The 18,447-nt window shown below is 35.5% G+C and overlaps 4 protein-coding genes across 4 annotated transcripts; 2 read left to right on the forward strand and 2 right to left on the reverse strand.

Annotated features, from left to right (window-relative positions):
* Positions 1-234: 234 nt before the first annotated feature.
* On the forward strand, positions 235-4,281 carry Triagg1_8745 (uncharacterized protein; the record flags this gene model as incomplete). The annotated part of the gene is made up of 8 exons (XM_062903625.1): positions 235-248; positions 305-614; positions 705-1,259; positions 1,317-1,380; positions 1,430-2,532; positions 2,584-3,172; positions 3,255-3,273; positions 3,324-4,281. The coding sequence occupies 8 exons, from the start codon at positions 235-237 to the stop codon at positions 4,279-4,281; spliced, it is 3,612 nt and encodes a 1,203-aa protein (XP_062752217.1).
* A 7,619-nt stretch (positions 4,282-11,900) lies between these two features.
* Triagg1_8746 (uncharacterized protein) lies at positions 11,901-13,488 on the reverse strand (the record flags this gene model as incomplete). The annotated part of the gene is made up of 2 exons (XM_062903626.1): positions 11,901-13,206; positions 13,280-13,488. The coding sequence occupies 2 exons, from the start codon at positions 13,486-13,488 to the stop codon at positions 11,901-11,903; spliced, it is 1,515 nt and encodes a 504-aa protein (XP_062752218.1).
* A 3,180-nt stretch (positions 13,489-16,668) lies between these two features.
* On the forward strand, positions 16,669-17,059 carry Triagg1_8747 (uncharacterized protein; the record flags this gene model as incomplete). Its single annotated transcript, XM_062903628.1, has 2 exons — positions 16,669-16,863; positions 16,934-17,059. 2 exons carry the CDS (start codon positions 16,669-16,671, stop codon positions 17,057-17,059), a joined length of 321 nt encoding a protein of 106 aa, XP_062752219.1.
* Positions 17,060-17,130: 71 nt separating this feature from the next.
* On the reverse strand, positions 17,131-18,254 carry Triagg1_8748 (uncharacterized protein; the record flags this gene model as incomplete). Its single annotated transcript, XM_062903629.1, has 5 exons — positions 17,131-17,366; positions 17,437-17,704; positions 17,801-17,826; positions 17,887-17,979; positions 18,053-18,254. 5 exons carry the CDS (start codon positions 18,252-18,254, stop codon positions 17,131-17,133), a joined length of 825 nt encoding a protein of 274 aa, XP_062752220.1.
* Positions 18,255-18,447: the final 193 nt, after the last annotated feature.

Consider the following 18,447-nt stretch of genomic DNA (forward strand, 5'->3'; position numbering starts at 1 on the left):
AAATCATTTTAGACTTACCTGACAGCCCTAGCTCTATGCCTGGGCGGACATCAGCGCACAAACGCACCTTTGGCACCTGCGGTACCTGTCAGGCACGGTGCCGGCCCTATGCCAGATTTCCTCTAATCCCTGCCACGAGATTTCCAATTTCTCTTCTCCAACCTCTCAAATATCTGATTTCCTGCTTCCAGATCCGATCTCCAACAGCCAACAGCGAACGTTGGGAATCAAAAGATGGTGGCGACGAGGTAAGTTAATCCTTCGCTATGGATTTTAACTCTAGCTGATTTTTGAAAATTTCTAGAAGTATGAGACAGAAGCAAGAGAACACAGGTGATTTTGTTGAAGGTCGCCCCTCAGCAGCTCCAGAACCACTGGGACCTTCAAGGCAACATGTAACGAACTCAGCCCAACATGTGGACACAGACTCCGATTCCGACCCCAGCTCGGACGGAGAGTCTGACTACTCAGACTCCGATGGCGACAGGGGGTCTGGCTACCCAGACGATGAGAGTGACTCGTCTGATTCCGATTGCGACGACGAAGATGACGCTCCGAACCTGTTCGAATGCGCGACTATAACGACGAACGGAGATGTTATGGCACTGCAAGACGTCTGTTCGATTGATGAATGCAAAAGGACTTTTTGCAGCCGGTTTGAATGCGTGAGGCACATCAAGTGCTGTCCTGCTACAATGTTACAGTCGGCTAGGGTCAGAACAGACACTGTTCTGCCAGCAACTGAAGAAGATCTGGAGACTTGTCCATACTGCCCCAGGAGTTTTTTTCGAGCAGCCTCCTTACAGCTTCATTTTGAAGCTTGCCATGCTAGCCAAAATGAAACTTGCTCGCACGAAGATTGCCAAGACAGCCCAGGCGTCTTCACACTTTGGGCCTTGAAGCTGCACCGCTTTGAGGCTCATGAGGCAATGGCAATGGCAAACCGCTGCCCATTCCCGGAATGTCAATTCAGCTCGAGAACCAAAGGTCGCCAAGCACGACGAAGAGTCCTGATGGTGCACTTGAATGTTCGACACGCGCTCGTCACGGGCTCCTTCGCAGCTCTCCAGAGCCTAGATTTGAAAGAAGTCATGGGGAGGACAACCATGATCGATCCGAATTTCACCTACATTGACATTTCCACCAGTGCGGATATCCCAACATCGACTCTACCATTACCTGGAGCTCTTATTGAGGATTGTCAACAGGTCGGGGCACGCCGCAAGCCGTCATATAGATCTTCCGAAATCTATGAGCAGGTAAATATCCCTCGTAGTGACATTGATGTGGAGGTAGAAACTAATATACCTACCTAGTTACGTATCCAAGCTATTTTTAAGGATGAGGAAGTGATTTACGACCACAATCTGTTTAAGCTTGGTAAGTCAAAATTCAATTATCAAGCCATCTATCTGACAATTCTCAACAGCTTCCATTGGGTACGACGGTATACTCCTCTATCGCCAAGGTATCAGATGCGTTGGCGCATGGGACACTTTGAGTTGTGTTTCCAACAAAACTATTAACATGAGAAACACTATCGTATCCTTTACCGTCAAAAGAAACGCCAATGGCATCTTTCAGAAGACGTTGATCTTGGGAACAGTCTATGAAACTTGCCGAGGAATCCGTCAGCTGATAAGCTCAATGTTCTGTTCAGGTAGATGGCGTGCGCCGACAGCTGAGCAAGACGCATGCGACACACTTAATTGCGGCAACCAATTGGCTATGGGAACCCATCTATGCTTGAGCCATGCCCTCAATGCGGTGGACAGAAGTGTGACCCGATCACCAGTGAGGATTGCCGTCGAACACAACCAGAATCGGCGAATGAATTGCGATATCAGCACTCCCAATGAGGCCGCACGATGGTTCGCAGATGAAAGAAACATAATTCAAGGCATTACGCATGAAGAAATCGAGTTTTATGAACGGCTTCGTGACCGTCGAGATGCTTTTGCCACGGATGTCGAGACTGTGGGCCCTCTTCTCATCCAAATGGCAATTATTGATGCGGATCGTAATGTTGTTATCGGAGGGTACATCCATCACAGTTGTGCAACGGTCAAGGAACTGTGGGATCTTGCTACCAAGACTTGCGGTGGGACTTTGACCAGCCGGGAAATGGCTGCACTGCGCAAAGCTTTCGGTTCGCCGTCCATGAAGAAACCCCGTGGCGATAGCATGCACTGGCTTGTTGATCAGTTAAAGGCACTCAAGATGAAGTATCCGGATATGCTTATGGCTGAATGGGCCACTCATCCCTTCGATCAAATTGTTTATCGCGATAACATCAAGCGCGCCGGATACAACCATGAAGACATTCTCCCGGCCCCTGGGAACTGGGTGTCCCCTATGCGATGGCTCCAAGTAACTGGGCCAATGCTGCCAGGCTATCAGTTAGCATATGTTGCTTGCTTGTACTACCCCTCAGACCTAGTATTCAGATGGCATGATGCTATTGTGGATGCGGTGATGTTGATGGATATTTTATCCACCCGACAGCAGAAGTACCACCACGGAAAAGTTGAAGTGCCAGTCGCCAGCATGTCGATTCTCCGGCTCTTCGACCAACTGCCATAGGATGCCAGTGGCGATGGAGACATTTTGATTAGGCGTCCCTGGACTGCTCGCGAGGAGAAACTTTGCTTGTTGTTCCTGCAGGATAAGCTGGAGGAATACAAGTTTGCTACGCAGATGGCTTTGTATCGCGCCGTAAGCTATCACCTCTTCCAACACGGGTTTTTCCGAACCAGTTTGGCAGTTGCTGAGCGTGTGACCCGCAAGGCGCGTCGTGAAGAATCAGAAGGCGAATATGGGACTTGCCCAGACAAGCAAGCACATGATTTACTGATGAGCATAAATAACACACTGTCGGCGCCCAGGTCGACACTGTGGAGAGTAGCTCTCCTTGAGCCAAACGCCAACCCAGCTGCAACGCTGATTGTTCAACAGGCATACGAAACGATTCCTATCAATGCCCAATATGGAGGGTGGTTTTGGTCGCGATGCCGAAATCGGGCACATGCTCTTAACAAAACTGCCGGCAGCGCGTGCACCGAACAAGAACTTGACTTGGCGCTGCTTACCATGGTGAACGAGAGGAGAGACATCCGCTGTGGAAATTGTGGGGCCGCAACTCGCGACAGAAAATGCAAACTTTGCAAGGCCCGTGAGTGCGTTGATTGCGGAGGCGTCGCTTATGGCCAATCCTGGTGTGGCAGATGTGCAGTAAGGCGCTACGGCCGGCGCAGAACGAGGCATCGTTGCAAGGTATGTCGACGAAAAGTCATCAGCTATGACAGGCTCTGCGACACATGCAGACTTCATGTCGATGGCCTGGTGCAACTCGCTTGTATTGAAGAAGGGTGTAACGAAGACCGACTTGGGGGGTTAAGAAGATGCGTGAATTGTTTTAAGGAGCGGATGAAGAGTTTCCGCAGGTCTAACAACAAAGACCTGATTAGCTTGGGTACAGCCGATGAAGAAAGGGTCGATAGTGGCGATGAGCTGGCTAAGAGCAGCAACGCGGTGGCTAACAAGAGGAAGAGAGATCAAGACGATGAGGATGACAATCATCTAAAGCCCTACAAGAGACAGCAGTACTCGGACACTGATGAAGGCGAGCAGTCAGACTGCGACTGCGGAAAGCTAAAGCAGGGGAAGTCGACGAGGTGCGCCGATTGTGCCCGGGAATGGAGAAAGAAGAGAATCAGAGAGTGGAATCAAAAGAAACGCGATGAGGCGCGTATGGCTAAAACATGCGAAGAAGAGGATTGCCCCCGACCACCAGAGGGCCTGTCTACAAGGTGCGCTGAATGTCGTCAGAGGAGGAAGGAGGAAAACAAAAAGGCGCGTTCCAAGCGGAAGACAGTCGAGGCCAGGGAGAGTCGTGAAACAGGAGTGCCTCTCGGGGAGTGCAGAAAATGCAAAGTACCTTCTTACAGCGAAAAAGGGCTGTGCCCCACCTGCTTAAGAGCTTACAAGGCACAGAGAAGGAGAGAAAAGAAGAGAGAAGACGGCATTGAAACAGACTGTATCGAGGATGGCTGTGATCGAGAGATTGTGCCAGGGCAAGCAAGGTGCGCGGTGTGCCTAGAGAGAGTGAAGCCGATCTGCGAGAGCTGCAACGGGGAGGGGAGACGTGGTCTCAAGAGATGCGCACCTTGTCAGAGAGTCGTTGACAAGGAGCAGCAGAAGATACGCGACCAACGGAGGGCACTAAAGAAACAGCAGCTTGCTGCCCAGTCTGCCGATGTTGAAGATGGTGACGAGGAATAGGTACTACAGCTACCATGACCGCTATCGCAACCTAAGCGTCCCTCTCTGGTCCCGCGTTGATTGGTGCTCCTGGCTATACAGCCATCTCTTTTTGTAACTCGATTTACTCCTCCCTCTTGGTACTGACCTTACGGAGTACCCCTGGACGCTTTGCCGACTAACTACCAATCAATCTGTTAAGACCGCAATACTCATCGATGGCGACGAAAAGGACCAAGGGACAAATGGATGGAGGCGAGCTGGGAAATGAAAGTATTAGCTACTATTTTCAGATACATGCATCAGAATAGTGCTGAGAACAGTAACTGATTCTGATCCAGACAAGCCTATGTTGTTTCTTCCTAAGTGTGTCTAGCAGCTGATGTTGATCACTGGATGATGTTATCTAGCAATACGATATATGGGCAACCGTAATCCACCCAGCGTACAGGCCCAAGTTCAATATTTTTGAAGCGACGGATGTTCTCACTCCAGACGATTCTCAGCTGTTCTGCTCTCTGCTTTGGTGTTTTTTCCCCAGGTGTTTCAATTTGCCTACTGCCTGTGTCTGTTGGCGAATTTGCTTGTTTGCGCTTGGTGTTGTAGTTAATGAGCACGGGTATGAATGAATTCCTTTGTATCAGCACTCTACGCTAAAGAATTCCTCGAATGTATTCACTACTTTGAGTATTTGATAGCAACGTAACGCAATAATGACTTGTTGACCCACCTTCCATCGGACGAGGATATCAAAGAATTGCAAGTCAACACGACCTCAACCAGTTAACTTTCTACGCAGCGCCGTGATGCCAAGAGAAAGACTCCGTCCTTTCCAAGTCTCATGGAGAATAAAGTACTTGTTATATTAAGTACTCGGTCATTAGGCAATGTAGCTATCCCAGTAACTGGCAACAACGTCGATAACAACCCTAGAGCTCCCAAACTGCGTCTAAACATTGTATATAATTCCCCTGAAAAGGGTTGTGAAGATGCCTATTTGAAGATACTTTCCAACGACGGACCCTTATATATAATCGCAAGCTTCCCTCCTATATCTACAGGTACCCCACCTTTTAAGTACCTAACTACTAAAAACTCCTACCTATTTAACTAGCTATTAAATAAAATAACTATAATTTTTTTATTTATAGTTTTATTTAAGAATTTTAAAGAGATAAAAATATTTATAAACCCTTTAGATAATTGAAATAAAATAAAACTTATTATTTTTAAATTAGTAATAGCTTTTTAATTATTAAAAAAGGTAACTCCCTTAGGCTTAAAAATAAAAAAAATTATAATTTTTTTTTTTACTTTTAAAAAAAAAATATTTTAAAAAAGCCTTTAGTATAAATAAAATACTTTTATTTAGTTTTAATAAAGTAAAATTAAGTATAATAATAATAATAATTATAATATAAATAATTTTAAAAAGCTTTATTATTTTTATTTTTAATAATATAAAAAAAATTATTAATTTAAATAAAAAAAGAAAATTTTTTATTAAAAATAAAATTATAAATTAAATTAATAAAATTAATATATAATAATAAATTAAATAAAATATAATATTAAATATAATTATAATTATTAACTTTTACTTAATATAATATATTTTTTAATTTTTTTTAATAATAGTAAAATAAATTTACTTATATTTAAATATTATTTTTAAAAATTTTATTACTTTTTATATTAACCTTAAGGAAAAACTTAAAAATTTTAAAAAATTAAGTAATAAAAAAAAAATTATTTAATTAATTAAAATAATATTAATTAATATATTTTATATTAAAATTAATAAATTAAAAATTATTAAAAACTTTACTAAAATAAAAATATTTATAATTATTAAAAAAGTAAGTTAAAAAAACCCTAAGGTTATATAAATATAAATTATATTATATAAAAATATTTATAATAAAAAAATATAAAAAAAGTTTATAATTATAAAAAACTTAGTTTTTAATAATATAAAATTAATTTATATTATTAATAAATTAAAAAATAAAATTAATAAATTTAAAAAAAAACTTAATTATTATATTTTTATTTAAGTTTTATTAAATTATATATAAAAGAAAATATTAATTATAAAAGCTAAATAAAAATTAATTAAAATTTTAAAATTTATTAATAAAAATATTATTTATTTTTAAAAAATTTAATTAAGTTTTACCCCTAAGGGTAAAAATTAAAATATATAAAATAAAATTATTATATTTTAAATATAAGTAAAAAGTAATAATTTAAAAATTAAAGAAATATATATTTAAAAAGTTTTTTTAATATATAATATATTAAAAACTTATATAAATATAAGTAAAACTTATTTTATTAATATATTAATTTTTAAAAAAATATATACTAAGGCTAAGGCTAAAACTATATTAATAATTTATTATAAAGCCTTTTTTAAAAAAAATTTTAATATATATTATTATTTTATTTTTTTTAAAAAAAATATTAAACTTAATTTTAAGTTATTTAATAACTTTTTTTTAATAAAAATTTAAGTTTAATTTCCTTAAGTTACCTAATACTTATAATATTTAAGATTTTATAATTTATAAAATTATATTAAAATTAAAAAATATTATAAATATAATAAATTATTATTTAAATATAATAATATTATAATTAATTATTTATTTTTACTTTAATATATTAATTATAATAGCCTTTATATAATAAATTTTTTAAAATATTTTACTAAATTAATTATTAAAAATAAAAAAAAATTTAAATTATTAAAACTTAATTTTAAGTAATTTAAAAATTAAATTAATAAAAATATAATAAAATTAATTTACTTAAACTTAAACTTATTTTTACTTTAGCCCTTAATATTAAAAAAATATTTAACTTAAAAACTTAAATTAACCCTTATATAAAATTATTAATTTTTAGCTTAGTTTTACTTTTCTTTTTTTAAGCTTTAGTTAAAAAAATTATTATTAAAATTAATTTAAATAAAAAAAACTTTTATAAAAAACCTTTTTTATTAAATTAGTAATTTATATAATTAATTTAAATAATAAAAAAAAAATTAAAAATAATAAAAATATATTTAATACTTTTTATAAAATTAATAAACTTTTTAATATAAGTTTATAAATAATAAATTTTATTATAATTATTAAAAAAATTTTAATTTTAAAATCTTTTAAGTTAATATTAAAAAAAATAATTTATATTAAAATATTACTTTATTATTAATATAAAAAAGTAATTATAATATTATACTAATTTAAAAACCTTATACTTAATAAAATAAAATTTTAAATAAAAAATAAATTAAAAATTACCTTAAATATTAAATATATAACCCCTTAAATAATTAAAAAAATACTAAACCCTTAATTTTTATATTTATTAAAATTTCCTTAAATTTCCTTAATAAATAATTTTTCTCCTTAAGCTTAAAAAATAAATATATATATTAAATAAAAATATATAAATATATTATTATTAATATTTATTAAAAAGCGTTAGTAAATATAATTATAAAAACTTTTATTAAATAAAATCTTTTTTTTTAATTTAATTATTATAAATAACTTTAATACTTTATATTAATTATAAAACTTTAATAAAAGCGTAAACCTTATAAATAATAAAATTATAAAATAAATAAAAATATATAATTTTTTTTTAACTTTAATAAATATACTTATTTAATACTTAAGAAAATATATTAATTTAGTTTTCATAAATTATTTTATATTAATTAAAATTAAATATTTTTTTAATATAAAATTAAATTATTATATAATAATTATAAACTTTTTTAAGTTTTTAAAAAATAATTTTAAAAGTAAAAAAAAAATATATATTAATAAAATATTAAAAAAACTTTAGTTAATTTATATACTTTTTTACTTAAACTTTTCTTATAATTAATTTAATTATATTATTAAAAATTAATTTAAATAAAAGTACTAAAGTTTTATAAGATTTTTTTAAATAAGTTATAAAAGTAATTAGTAAAACTAAATATTAAAATAACTATAATATATTATAATAATTAAAAAAATATAAAGTAGCTTATAAAGCTTATAAAAAAATAATAAATAGCTTTTTTATTTATAAAAAAGCTTATAAAATCCTTAAAAATATTATATATTATAGTAAATAAATTTACTAAAATAAAATTATAATAAAAATTAATATTATTAAAAATATTTAATTAATAATTAAATAATATAAAGTAATAAATTATTTTTAATTACTTTTTTTAATAAATAAAAATAAAAGTATTTTAAATTTTATAAAAAAAGTAATTTTTTTTAAAAATAAACTTTTTAAATATAAAATAATAAAAGAAAATATTTTAAATTTATAAAAACAAAATTTTTTTATTAATAAAAATATTTACTAAAATTAAATAATATTAAAATTAAAAATTAAAAAAGCTATAATAAAGTTAAGTAATATTATATTTAATATAAATAATATATTAATTACTTTTTTATAATTTACTTAGCTTATTATTAGTAAATATATAATTAATTTTTTTTATAAATATTTTATAATAAAATATTACTTACTTTTTTTTTAAAATATAAAGATTATTATTATTTTTAAACTTAAGAAATTAAAAAAAATATATATTATATATAAAAAATATAAACTTATTTTTTTACTTTTTTATATAAGTAAAAGCTTTAAAAAATTCTTTATTAAAAAAGTCTTTTTTTTAATAATAAAATATAAAATATTATTAAAATAATATTTTAAAACTTTTTTAAAAAAGTTTATAATAAATTTAATAATTTACTTATTATATAATACTAAAGTTACTTTAATATAAGATTTTTTTTTTCTTATATTTAATATTTTTAATATTTTTAATTTAATTATATATAATTATTTAATATATAAACTTAAGGAATAAAAATAGTTTTTTTTTTTATAAAGTAAATTAATTTTTTTATAAATAATTATAAAACTTTTATTTAAAATAATTATAGGATTATTTTTTTAAAAATAAAGCTAAAGGATAAAACTTTATAAAAGTTTTTTATTTTTTTTATTATTTTTATATTTTACTTTTTCCTTAGCCTAAAGCTTAATAATTTTAATATTTACTTTAGGTATATAAATAATATTAATATTATAATAATAAAAGCTAATATTAAAGAGATTATTTAAAAGCTTTAGTAAAGATTAAAAAATATTTTAAATTAAGGAAATAAAAATATAGTTTTTTTTAACTTAAATAAAGTTAAATTTATATATTTTTATAAAATTAAAACCTAAATATATAATAAAAAAGTAAATTTTAAAAAAAAAACTATAACTTTTTAAAACTTAGTTTATTAATTAAGAATATACTTAAACTTATAGTTTTTTTTTAAAAAATATTTTAAAATTATAAAATTTTTTTTTTTAAAATAATTAATTTTTTAAAATTTTTAAATAAAATATAAAAAAGATTTTTACTAAATATAATAATTATAATAGTTAAAGCTTATATTATCCCTATAACTTTATATAAAATAAAGGCTTTTTAATTTAGTAAAAGTAAATAAAATATAATAAACTTAAGTAAATAAATAAAAATAAGCTTAGTAAAATTAATTATAATTTTAAAACTATTATTTAAAGTAATAATTAAAGTAATTATTTTTATATAAAAAATAATTAATTTTTTTATTATATATAAAAAATTTAAAATTCTTTTAGTATTAATATAAGTAATATAAATTAAATTTTATATAATAATTTATTTTATAAATTTAAATAAAAATTACTTAGTTAATAAATAAATTAATAAAAAACTTCTCCTTAAGATTTTTTTTATTAAATTATAATATATTATAACTTTAATAAAAAAAATAATTTAATTTTTTTTTATTAAAAATAATAAAGTTATTAAAGTAAACTTAAATTTTAAAGGTTTTTTAAAATTAAAAATAATAAAAAAATATCTTAAGTTTTTTAATAATTTTTTTAAATTTATTTCTTTTACTTACTTAAATAAGTCTTAGAATAAATAAAATAATATAAAATAAAAAATTATTATATATTATAATTTTAAAAAAATTATAATATATAATTTTTTTATTAATATAAAAGTTTATAATATTAAAATAATAAATATTTTTAAAGTAATAAAATTAACTAAAGCTTATATTTTTAAAAATTTAAATATTTAAAAATTTTTACTTTTTTTAAATAATTTAATAATAATAAATAAAATACTAAAGTTAATTTTTATATTATCTTAAGAAGCTTATATAAAGCTATATTAAGTTACTTAAAAATTACTTTTATAAATAATTATAAAAATAACTTAAGTTTTAGATTATAAAAATATACTAGGAAATAAAAAAGCTAATTAATTAATAAAAAAAAATTTAAATTTTTTTTATTATTTAAAAAATTACTTTATTATTATTTATATTAAATAATAAAAAAAAAAAAATATAAAAAAATATAAAATAATAATTAAAATAATAATTACTTAAAGTTTTATAAAGTTAATAAATAAAATTTTTATAAAGCTTTTTTTATATTTTTAAAATTATATTTTTTATAATTAATTTTATATAAATTATTAATTAAAAAGTTTAAGTATAAAAACTTTATAAAATATTATAAATAATTTAAATATAATATTAAGTTTATTTATAAATATAATAAATTAAAAATATAAAAATATTTTATAAAATATTATATAATAGCCTTTTTTCTCCCTAAAGTATTAAAAAAAAAATATACTTTAAAACTACTTAAATTTAATATTTTTTTAATAATAAAAAATATAAGGATTTTTAAAAATTAATAAAAAATATAAGCTTATATAGCCCTCCTTTTATAAAAATAAATATATAATATAAATTAATATTCCCCTGCTTTTCTTTTATTATATTAAAATATAATAAATACTTAATCTAAACCTAGTAGCTTTTACTATCCTAGTGCCTAGATAAAGACTTATATAATTAGCTTACTTAGTAGACGTTAATAATAAAATAAATAAATAAACAAACAAATATATATAATCATACTCTTAGCCGCCGTGAAGCTTCTGGCTAATAATATCTGAAAAGGGGATACACCTGAAATCAACATAGAGGTTGAGATCTGAGATATTCAATGGGATTTAAATAGTGTGTTGCTGAGATCTGGTGATTCCTGTCCGCGCAGAAAACTATCGGAGACGTCCCTCATGTCCACAGAAGTGTTGATATTGGTGTTGCTAGCGCTGCCACGTAGCTCTTGATTATACGAGCGGGCCGAGATAGACAGGGCGCAAACGCCCTGAACTAAGCGTAGTAATGGTACTGTAGTCAAAGGAGGAGGCGCGGAGTCGTAAGATTAGATAGTACGGAAAGTCAAAAGGCCAATCTCTGTACCGGTCAGAGCCCAACAGGTACATGTAGTTTCGAACACATTGTGTCAGTCAGATGGACAAGGCGGTGAGGGCCACACACGACGTCCTCGAAGAAAATGAGAGCAAGCAATTTCCTTGATTTAGATGAGCGCCCAAAAGAGTAAACCGTAAAGCCATGCTTGGGCATTGAACTAACGAGACGTAGGTCTGTCCTTTCTATCCACCAACCTCCTGGCCCTTGCACTACTTACCCCCTCTCGGGCATCTATCTTTTTCACAAGATAGAAGTCTGATCAGCCTAACGAAGGAGCCTTTCGAGATTAGCGCTACCGAGCATGGCTCGTCCACTGGATACAAAGTCCTCATATATGGGGACAAGAGCCTCGGAGCGTAAGTCACAGCCATAGTAAAAGAGGACACTGCCATTTTTCAGAAAGCTCCCGTCAGCCTTTTCGAAAAACCAGGTCAAGTTCTCATCTTCCTGGTTAACAGTCCAGACTAGCATAGGGTAGTCTTTCTTAATAACAGTAAAGATATTTTCCATAATATTATTAAGCCAGCCAGACTTAGTTGTAGTTAGAACGGCAAGTGTGGCTATAGCTTGACTCTCACCCTGAGGTATTATTATAGCCAGACACTGCATATCATCATCATAATAAGCAGTAAATTTCTTCTCCTTTAGCATGTCGATAAATCGATTAACAACAGCTTCAGCATCGAGGCCCTTATAGTTACTGATTAAGGTAGTCTTTAGCTTCTCGATGTTATTGAATTCGGCAATGGAGGTAACTTTTTGGATCTTATTACCGCGGCGAATTAGCGTACCGGCACCAGAATCAGTAAAAAGCTCTTTTTGAAGATCCTTTGGGTGGATAATCGCCACACTAGAGCTGCGGGGAAGGTCATCAAGAAGCTCCTTAATCTCTTTAATCTTAAGGCGAGTACCATAACGGCACCAGGGTTGGGCCATCAGATAGTCAAACTCTTCGTCAAGATTAATCTGAGAGATCTTCTTGCCATCGCCATTGAAAAGGCCTCCTTTTTCAGATAGATAGACAACTTTGAGGGGCTTGAGAGTACGGGCAAGTTCAGCAGCCGCAACATCTGCATTAACATTCAAGAGGCAACCGTCATCCCCTTCAGCCATTGAAGTAAGGATGGGTATATATCCGGCAGATATACTACTCTCGATAGCTTGCTTCCTGACGTCGGTAATCTTACCGACATACTGCCACTTCTCTTTATCGAGGTAGGTTGCCCCGAACGCCCCTTGTATAGCGCGTGTCGCAACGCCGAGGGAGTCGAGGCGATCGATAAGTCGTAGATTCTCTTCCAAAAAGAGCTTTCGCGCAATACCAAGGGTTTTAGCATCGGTTACTCTTATTCCGTCTTTGAATTCAGGAACCACCCCCTCAGCCTCTAACAGGTGATTCAACTGCGGCCCGCCTCCATGAACGACGGCTGGACATAATCCGAGCTCGAAGAGCAGTGAAAGACTTCCACAGAGATCGTCTAGGTGGTCTCGAAGAATGGCACCCCCTACTTTGATAACAGCAAATTGTTGGGAGGAGGAGACGCTGGTGAACAATTTGATGTATTGTTCGCTAAATTTTGTATATATATATATATTAGTAAATATCCCCCGACACTCGTTATCTCGTAGCATCGACGACCTACCCCTCACGCTTACTGCCAATGCTGCTAATAGTCTGAGCCACAATCTCGCGGGTCCTATCTGAGGTAGGCGAGGAAGCGGTGGTTAGGGAATGAGTGGTTGAGAGAGCACAGTTGAGGCATCGGGTCGAGGACAGTGCAGGTGCACGCGCGCGAGAGAGAGCCTGGAAAACACGCCGACGGGCGCCGGCCCTGATGGTAGCAGGCAGCATTTCGCAATTCTCTCGGCGGCGGGCCAATTGATGGCGAGGCAGATATTGTTGTTTGACGTTGAGGTGGAGGTTTCTGGGAAAGGAATTGATTAGATAAATAAAAGAAAGAAAGAAAAGGCGCCAGACTTCCTTTAGTTCTGCTTATGTAAGAGGGCCGCTCAGCCTACAGTACATGTCACTTGGGCCTTGCAAAAAGCTACGCCCAACCATGCTTCTTGTTGATTTCCGGCAAGTCTTTTTTGTCTGAATACAGACACAATAATATCTAGAGTGGCTATTACGATGCCGGTGCGAACTGCGTACATGTACTTTAGCCATCTCTCACTAATTACGATAGCCATAACAAAGTTGTAGAATGTATAGAGAGGGTTGGAACACCGATGGCTAGTGGTATTCGGAGCGGAGATTGTAATGATTGTGTTAGTGGGAATATATATAAGTGATGGTGAGTGCCTAGCTCAAGGCTATTGCGCAGCTTTTGTAAAGATTCACTGTTTCTCCCACCGCCTGATGTATTCTACTAATAAGTCGTTATCAACACCCTGCGACTCATGCAATGTCTTTGAGCAGTGTATGGCTTTCTTCGTATCTAGTTGAATCTTCCCAAGAGCTAAGTCTTGGAAATCGTTGGTGAAGAATTGGTGAAGAAATCAACCAGGGAGTCGAATACATCCAGACTTGATACCTTACAGAGCCGTTCCTGGTAGGGTATCTTCCTGTCAAGAGAGAGGCCTAGCGCATCTGCCAGTGTGTGTTCATGATGCTATCTGTGATCGGATGAGTTATCCAAGGTTAGGTTCGATTCCTAACAGCGCTACTTGGTTCAGTCGCGGTGGCTATCTGAACTTTGCCGCACAGGATTCTCGACATGAAGGACCAAAGGAACCTTGTCGTGCTGGGATAGAATGTCGATTAAAGAGCGACTGGCTCGATCGACTGGCAACCAAAGATATGTCCTATGATATGTCAGTAAACAGCACCTGGAATCAAGGACGTGATTGGCTTACTCCTTCAAGTTGAGGCATGGCTTCAATGAGACTACTCGCCTTCGATAATGCCGGAATATGCTCCGACGTCATCCATATTCCCGGCGATGCCTCCGGCCCCCAAAGTTGGCCAATTCGTACAATAACACGCTCAATTTCGTCTGGGAAGTGGCGACCAACATGGCCGAGCAAACGTTCACATACCCATTTTGGCCTCTGCATCGGATTACTGTGTCGTGTATCATTATCAATAAGTTGAGTATAATAGCCCAAGCAGGCTGGGAGAAACTGACCAGAGATGGAAAATAATAGAATCATGTCCGAGTAAATGCCCGCCCATGGGCACCACTGTCTCCGGACTCTGCATTTCCTCCTCTGGCACGGTGATTGATGAAGACGAAGCAGAGAACTCTTTGCCATAGTTCCTGACAACCGCTATGGAAGAGACAAACAAAAGTCTTGCCAGTGGCTGTCTTCTGGCTCCTTTAGAGGTGTGGGCTGCTCTCGCGAGATTGATCAGGGGCAACGACCTGATCTGACCAGCCCCGTCATCATCGTACCTGGAGAATCCTGCTGTACTAGAGCCATAACAGATCGCACGAACTGCACTAGGGAATGCGTCTTGCAGTGGCCCGTCACGGATGCCAGGTTCGAAAGGCATTGCCCTCTAGGCCCATCGAAGTCGGTTTCAACTTCATCGGAGCAAATTTCATCTTGAATGTCATCCTTTCAATACAGCATTACCGCAACTTCACAGCATATACTCAGGAGTATTCCCTGGATGGAACAGTAGATGAGATGCACGTCAAACAACGACGCTTCAGCCAAGCGGAAAGCCGTACGTCTTACGCTGGCCACGGAATAATAATACCGGAATGGGCTCCGGAATGGGCCCCTCGAATGAATTTTGCGACAAAAGCCGTGCGGGGATGATGAAACCGTTGTTCCGAGGAGTCCATGTGAATAACAGGAATGCAGTCGATGACTCCGAAATTGATCATGGCACTGGTCTTTAATCACACGAAGCAAGTCGCAACTGTAGTGTGCTCAAGATAAAAAAAAGAAACTTCTCAATAGCTCATTCAACGATTAGCAGTATTATCGGTGGTTCGGTCATCTTAGCCTTGGATGAAGTCGGCCTCAAACCGCGCGCGTGATAAAGAGGCTATTCGTGTTAATGTGAAGGCGAATACTGCCCTTCACGGAACTTCAACAGGATGCAGGAATTACTTGCCGATAAGCTGAGTTTGGCATCAAAAATTTTTTCTCTACCTCAGTAAACTAATCTTTAGTCGGTCTTTCGATCTACCGCAAGATCGAATGATGGCTTTAGAGCGCCCCATGCACTGTTACAGAGCTTAATATACTTATAAGGGCCTTTTGGCCTAATGATTCAGATAAAGATGAGGCGGAGGGGACCATCGTAAATCGTCTCCGGCTGACGTACTATATAGCTTCTCCAACGAACAATTCCTCCATATTCTATCGACAATATCTCCATCTTCCTTCGACAACATCTCCATCTTCCTTCGACAACATCTCAATCCTCCTTCGAACAACTCCTCCTTCGATCAACTTCTTACCGGCAAGCGTTATATTTACTTCGGATGGGATGTGCACAGCTGTACTTAGATATCTGTTGGGCGTCTAAACTAGGATTGGAAAGGGATTAAGAGAGTATTTTGCCGCCTGAAATGATGAGAGGAACAAGTTGATTAGATGGGGGGTAGCGTGGTTCAGATAGACGCCGTATATAGGCGAAATCAACGGGCCATATCCGCAATCAATTTGCCTTACTTTATCTACTTACCTTTGAAGTTTGAAACCCATCTTGTAGAGGATCAGTACCCCACAGAGTAGTAATACTGGCAAGCAAGTTAAGTGGGTGACCATCAGCGAACACCGGCTGTTGTATGTTTTTGCAATTTCTTTTTGGAAGTTTTGGTTCTTTTGAAGTTGTGATGTCGGTGCGAAACAGACCTTGTCTTTTCGGTGTGTTTCATGCAGGTTGTGTGGGGTTTATGCAGGCTGAGTCATCTGATCTCATCGCCAGTTAAAATCGTCCCATCTTACGTACCAGGGAAGACTTGGAGACTTGTGCCATTGGTGGAATGCGCCAAAAACATCTCAGAGTACATCCGATGCTAAATAGAAGAAAGAATCGCAGGATTTCATGTGCAATAGGTAGCTGAAGATGTTTGTGACTAGGCGTCTGCTGCAGGCTTGCAGGATCACTTTATTTTCCAGGGACGACTGCGGTCTCTGCACGCAGGCCAAGGGTGTGCTTTCGGACGTTTGGGATAAGCGGCCGTTTCAGTACACGGAGGTGAATTTGGCAAAGCCGGAATGCAAGCAGTGGAAAAATTTATACGATTTCGATATTCCTGTTGTGAGTACCGTGTTTCTCTTGTTTCGGATGGCAAGCAATTGGAGTGGCCTAACTAACGACTGGTGAACAGATACACATTAGCAAAGCAGACGCTCCCGAGGAGGACGTCAACAAGACTGGAAAGGCTATCACGCTGATGCACCGGTTCACGATGGAGCAAGTCGAGGCCAAGATGGATCAAGTCGAAGGCATCTAGAATTCTAATTTCTAATCTACCCAAGATTCAACAGAGGAACATTTCTTTGGTTGGTACGCGCAGTTCGGTATCTAACTCCTGGCCGCGGTGAGAGACTGCTTAGCAATGTCCTCGATGCCCATGTAGTCCGTAACTACGTGGATCATGTCAAAGCCCAGCTGCTGGCACTTCTTGGCGTGGGCCGGGTCGAGCGTGTAGATGCCACTCTTCTTGCCAGCTTTGGCGGCGGCAGCCTGAATCTTGACCAGGGCGGCGTCGAGCTCCGGAGGGATGCCCTCGGTGGTGATGCGGTGGCCGATGTTGTTACCTGAATGTGTTTGCCAGTTAACAACCGAATCTCGGGCGGTGCTTACAAATAGCTACTCGAGCTTTCTTACCTAGGTCGAATGGACCCACGAACAGCACATCGATTCCCTCGACGGCAGCGATTTCATTTACTGCTTCGAGGGCCTCCTTGGTCTCGATTTGAACCATGGTCAAGATGGACTCGTTGCCCTGGTTGAGGTAGTCGAGGGAGCTGATGGTGCGCCCGAACTGTTTGGCGGAATAAGGAGACCCGAAGCCTCGCTTTCCCCAAGGAGGGAACTTGGCGGCCTGGACGAGGTCTTCGGCCTCCTTGACGGTACGCAGCAGCGGGACAAGGACCTGGAAGTTTCGTATCAGTATTCAATCTTGCATCAGCATCTAACGTAACTATATATTGGATATTCTTGGTCATTAGGCAGTAGTTGGGACACATACACCGTGAGCTCCAGTGTCCAGAGCACCTGCATCATAAGTGAGTCAGCTTCACTACATGTATATATGAAGAGAATGAGGAAACATACGCTTCACCATCCAAGGCTCCATCCCCGCGATTCTCACAATGGGAGACACTCCCAATGCCGCAATGGCAGGAACCGCGTCATGCATGGCACGATCTACCGACCCAGAACCACTGTCAGCTCACTCACTCCATAAACCTTCACATCAATTGCACACGCAGCAACGCACCGTCCATGCCTCCATGCTCGCAATCCACCAACACCCAATCCACGCCAGACTGCGCCAACAGCCTCGAGATGGTCGCTCCCGGAAGCATCTGCCAGCCGCCGAAAGCAGGCTTGTTCGCGTCAAACAGCGCCTTGAGCTTGTTGCCCGACTGCACCGTCGCCTGCGCGCCTCCCGGCGCAACTCCCGCTCCGATATACGACATTCTGGGTATTTTGGGTTGCACAGCTGATATGTTCCGGAGCAGTAAACGGGGTGTAGCGGTTCTTAAGAAGAATGAATTCATGCCTGCTCGTTTTGCTCCCGAGGAAAAAGAATCGGGTCAGTGTTTGACGGAATCGGAGGGGGAGTGCAAGGGGCGTGTGAAAGGGAAAATACGTCAGAGGCCAGGCGGAGCA

This window comes from Trichoderma aggressivum (genome assembly GCF_033847375.1).
Source record: "Trichoderma aggressivum f. europaeum strain CBS 100526 chromosome Unknown scaffold_045, whole genome shotgun sequence".
NCBI classification, from domain to species: Eukaryota; Fungi; Ascomycota; class Sordariomycetes; order Hypocreales; family Hypocreaceae; genus Trichoderma; species Trichoderma aggressivum.